General features: G+C 42.1%; 1 protein-coding gene across 1 annotated transcript in view; it reads left to right on the top strand.

Annotated features, from left to right (window-relative positions):
- Nucleotides 1-17: 17 nt before the first annotated feature.
- LOC104495264 (histone-binding protein RBBP7) overlaps nt 18-5073 on the top strand; it is a 7588-nt gene continuing 2532 nt past the window's right edge. The window contains exons 1-7 of the mRNA XM_010138213.1: nt 18-158; nt 1992-2134; nt 2595-2768; nt 3065-3180; nt 3759-3919; nt 4355-4481; nt 4574-4651. Coding sequence (XP_010136515.1) covers nt 28-158; nt 1992-2134; nt 2595-2768; nt 3065-3180; nt 3759-3919; nt 4355-4481; nt 4574-4651 — 930 coding nt within the window. The 5' untranslated portion in view covers nt 18-27. The remainder of the gene's footprint in view (nt 159-1991; nt 2135-2594; nt 2769-3064; nt 3181-3758; nt 3920-4354; nt 4482-4573; nt 4652-5073) is intronic.

Genomic DNA, 5073 nt, shown 5'->3' on the forward strand with positions numbered 1-5073 from the left:
TTCCTTCCCGCAGTGCTGGAGGACGCGATGGAGGAGCGCGTCATCAGCGAGGAGTACAAGATCTGGAAGAAAAACACTCCCTTCCTGTACGATCTGGTGATGACACATGCCTTGGAGTGGCCCAGCCTCACCGTGCAGTGGTTGCCCGATGTGACCAGGTGAGAGGAGGGAGGAGAGGCCCGGAAGGTGCCAGGGAGGCAGGGGGCTCAGCCACCGCTTTGCTTGCTGTGCAGAGCGGGCGCTGAGGCTCTGTGCAGTTGCTTGTCCCATGGCTCTTTCTGTCTCCGTTAATGATGTCTGCTAAATAACTTGAGGCTAAAAAACAGGCAAGGCGAGAATAATATGGGTTAGACTCCTCTTTGTGAGCTCTTAGTGTTTCCCTTTGCGTACAACTTTAAAAGCCCTTTGGGTATGCAGAAGCGTTTTGGGGAAGAAGTCACAACTTTGTCCTTTACAGAACTCTAGCTTAGTTTCCTCACGTGAACTGCTGATAACTATTTTGTAGAAACTACGACATCTGTTTTGGGTTATTTGTTTGTTTGTTTTAAGTCTGGGTTTATTTAAAAGGATTCTGTTCCAAGACTGGTGCTTCCAAATCCTGCTTTTGTCCCTGCCTCGTTGTTGACTTCACATACCTTAATTTTCCTAGTCTTCCACCTTCCCCTGAAAATTGTGGACTCACAAGTTAATTCCTGACGGAATTTGGAAGGTGAGCATAGGTTCTGTTCATGTGCCAGCTGATGTAGAACTTAAATTGTCACAGTAACCACTCGGGGCTCCACTGAGGTAGTGGACTGGGTCCCTCGCGTTGTAAACGGGATACAGCTGGGTTTTAAAATAGCTTATGTGTGAAGTTCATGAAATAATCGGAGGATGGTTGCTTTCCTTTATAGAGTTCCACATCTATGAAGTTATACTTGGTGGTTAGATGATCACTTGATTTTGTATACCAGCATGTTTGGGGAACATGTTGAGAAATGTGAGCTAATTGCTTGTGGCATGGAGAAAATTAAGTGGGGGCGTGAGGGTGTGGAGCCCTTATGAGGAACACTTCTGCTTGCCTCGTATTTTGCAGATTGACTTAAAATTCAGTTTAAAACCCGGTATTTCCAATTATCCAGTCTCAAAATATGTAAGCCATTTAAGGCAAGGACTCTCTCTTTGTATGGCACCTGACATGATGGGACGCCTGTTCCTGATGCAAGTAAGTGCATGTGCATTGTGTGGTTTCTGTTTTGTTTCATATTTTTCTTTCACCCCCTCAAAATGTACAATGGTATCTTGGAAATGGTGTAGTAATACCTGTGGTGGCCTAAGATTGCCCTGGTGATTCCTGTTTGCTTGGATTCAGACAGCGTAATTAGTTCATTGCTTTCAAGAATGCAGAATTTGCTTGGTGTTGACTGTTCCACTTTTTCCTTTCAGAGATAAATGGCACTGTCTGTCCAGCCTTTCACTTACTACTACATGTTGCATTTAACTGCCAGAGATAAATTTGATTCTAGTAAGCTAGGTTGTGTGCAGTGTTTAAAAATGAGCTTCTGAAATAAGACAGTAACTGGTAAAAGCTTCTAAGAGAAGTAACTCAAGTAGGTTGTGCTTGTCCTCGGTATTTTTGTTTTAGAGAAGGTAGTATTGATTGTTGTCTACGTCAATACTGTGCACCCACTGGGGGAATTAAAGACAGAAGTAGGTATTAGCATCACTTTTAACTACTGGGCAAAATGCAGTTGTCCCTTTCCAGCCACTGTGGCAACATGTGCTGACTGCATTGTCACTTGAGCCTTGCCGGTCGTATCTGTGGCTTGCTGATGTCAGAGTCTAGTTCGCTTTATTGCACAAGCCTTCTGTGACAAAGGACAGGATCTCTTACGCCAGTCTCTTTTCTAGCTCCCTGAAGAAACTTGGATCTTGAATGTTACTGATGCTAGCTACCAAACTTCTGGAACAGAGCACTGAATTGTATTCCTTGTATTTATTATTCTAAACAGGCCAGAAGGAAAGGACTATGCTCTACACTGGCTGGTTTTGGGAACGCACACGTCCGATGAACAGAACCACCTGGTTGTTGCAAGAGTCCAGATTCCAAATGATGATCAGTTTGACGGTTCTCAGTATGACAGTGAGAAAGGAGGTGGGCAGTGCATACATTGTTAGATTATCTTTCAGCAGTAGCATTTACAAGTGTCCTGTCTAATGGTATTCTCACTTTCTGGTAAATACTGAAGCTGACGTATTCATTGTAGTTCCAGATTATTAATAGTGACTAGAAAGAGGAGACTTCTTATTTCAGAATAATTTAGGTAACGTTATGATATGCAATCCCTCTTAGCATTTCTACCAGCTTTGTCAGTTGTGGTGAAAACCGATATATCTGTCTCCCTCAAACACAGTCTCTTTCAGAGCTTTGGCTGCGGTTCCAAATATCTGGTATTAATCCTGTTGTACCATGTGGTGCTAGTCTTTCATCGTCTTTATTGTATTATGATAATATGCCTACCACTGCTTCTTGGAGTGGAGTTGATGCACAAAGTGCTGTTTCACCTGTTGAAAATAGTTGATGTGATAGGCTGACCTTTTTCTGACAAATGCAGAGTTCGGTGGCTTTGGATCGGTGACTGGCAAAATTGAAACGGAGATTAAAATTAACCATGAAGGTGAAGTAAACCGTGCTCGTTACATGCCACAGAATCCCTGCATCATTGCTACAAAAACACCGTCTGCTGATGTGTTGGTGTTTGACTACACTAAACATCCTTCAAAACCAGGTGGGTCAGATTCCTTGAGTTTAAGCAAAACGTGTCTTGTCGTTGAAGGGTAAACCTGCATGTAACTGCAATTAGGAGGAGAGGTGGTAGGCTCTGGAATCAAAGTAAGAAGGCTTGTGTCTTTGACTTTTATGCTCAATATCATAAGTGAATCTCCATAGAAGCAGAATTCTGCTATGAGGCTGATGTATGAAATACCGGCATTGCAACAGAAACAAAGTTCGTAGGTGATAATGATGCTGTTATGGATTGATGAGCGAGGTGAAGCTGAGTGGAAGGAATTTCTTCTTTTTCAGATCCAAGTGGAGAGTGTAATCCTGATCTTAGATTAAGAGGGCACCAGAAAGAAGGCTATGGCTTATCGTGGAACTCAAATTTGAGTGGACATCTTCTCAGTGCTTCAGACGATCATGTAAAAAACACATCTTCTCCCCTATTTAAAAGAACCCAACCAAACCACCCCCTAATCTGTGCTGTAATAAACAATTAGAGGAACACTGGGTTAGTGTAGCTGTGTATTGCTACGTGGGGACTCTCTCACAAATTGTAATTCTATTTGTAAAGGCTGTCAGCTGACTGCAGGCCGTAATCAACAACCAGTTCTTTGTAACATTTTTGGTGAAGTAAGAACAGAACGTTTTTATAGTTGTCTACTGGAAGAAATTGTGTAACAATCCTTTAAACTGGCTTGGGTATGAGGCCAGGAGTGATTAAGACCCTCAAAGATCAGTTGGTCTAGTTGCTAGCAAATTTCTCTGTGGGGTTTAAAAGTGAAAGACAAGCTGCTGAAATAGAGATGCTTTTTGTAAATTGCACTTGTGACCTTATAAACAATCCTTGGGCCTTGAATTTGGAGAATACCGGTAACTCCGCTGACTTCTATTTCACAGCGTATGAAGTGTTTCTTATCAAAACCAAAGAACTGTTGGTTCTTTGTAAGATAACGCTGTTGAAGTCCACACAACAATAGAGTGTGACCTTCATTTACAGACTGTGTGTTTATGGGATGTAAGTGCTGGACCAAAGGAAGGCAAAATCATTGATGCAAAAGCAATCTTTACTGGACACTCTGCAGTAGTAGAAGATGTGGCATGGCATCTGCTCCATGAATCTCTGTTTGGATCTGTGGCTGACGATCAGAAGCTTATGATGTAAGTCGGGATTAAGCAGTTTCTGGATAGCACCTGCTGTGTGCTGTCTGTGGACCAGTCCAGAGCACCTAGATTAAAAAAACCCCTGAATTATGGAATGGTCTAACGTAGTTCTTGGGTGCAATCAGCTGTCGTAACGCTGCAGAATCACTGAAGTCTGCGTGTCATCTAATATGTGTACATCATTTGAAAATACGATGTAATTAATGTGTATATCAGCTTCCTGGTGCAAGCTCCTCGTGTACATCAGACACACAATCCTGAAAGTTTTTTTTAAATAAAAACTGTGGCTTCAGACTTAGGTTTATTAATAACGTAGTCCCTTAAAGTGAAATGTAGTGTAGTGAAAAGGAACCTCCTCTCAAAATTTATGTTTGTTCCGTGTTCTCTCCTCCATGCCCCTCGTTCTCCCCCAAACCCCCTTCACTGCAACAGTTGGGACACAAGATCTAATACCACGTCCAAGCCAAGTCATTCTGTAGATGCTCATACAGCTGAGGTCAACTGTCTGTCCTTCAACCCTTACAGTGAGTTCATTCTAGCAACTGGTTCCGCTGACAAGGTATTTACTTTTACATACTCATAAATTTATAAGTATTTTAGATGACTTACATAACCATTGTAGTAAAAATTATTTCATGTCACTTCTGACAGACAGTGGCTCTGTGGGATCTTCGAAATCTAAAATTGAAACTCCATTCTTTTGAGTCTCATAAAGACGAGATTTTTCAGGTGAGTAAACTTTTTTCACAACGTGTAACAAAATCTGTGAGATTACTGACTTGGACAAGAACACGTAAATTTTCCTGCGATGACCAACGCAACAAATAAAAATCTGTTAAATAGTGAGGTTTTGTTCCACAAGTACAGACAGTACCACAGAGTTTCTCTTCTTTCTACCTTTCTTCTTTTCTACCTCTCCTCACTTGTCTCTGAAGCAAGTAGTCCACAAGTTATTGCTGAAAAGGAAATGGGAGACTGCAGCTACCCTCAGTACAGGTGCATTCCTCTAAAACACCCTGCTGTGGAGAGGACTTGGGTTCACATTAATGCTGTGAACTCTGCCTGGGTAGTAGGTGCAAGTAACCTGCTTGAATTCTAGACAGTCGAGTTGCAATATAGGGTAAATGTGTAACGGGAACAACGTTGGCTGC

This window comes from Buceros rhinoceros, unplaced genomic scaffold (genome assembly GCF_000710305.1).
Source record: "Buceros rhinoceros silvestris isolate BGI_N320 unplaced genomic scaffold, ASM71030v1 scaffold32256, whole genome shotgun sequence".
NCBI classification, from domain to species: Eukaryota; Metazoa; Chordata; class Aves; order Bucerotiformes; family Bucerotidae; genus Buceros; species Buceros rhinoceros.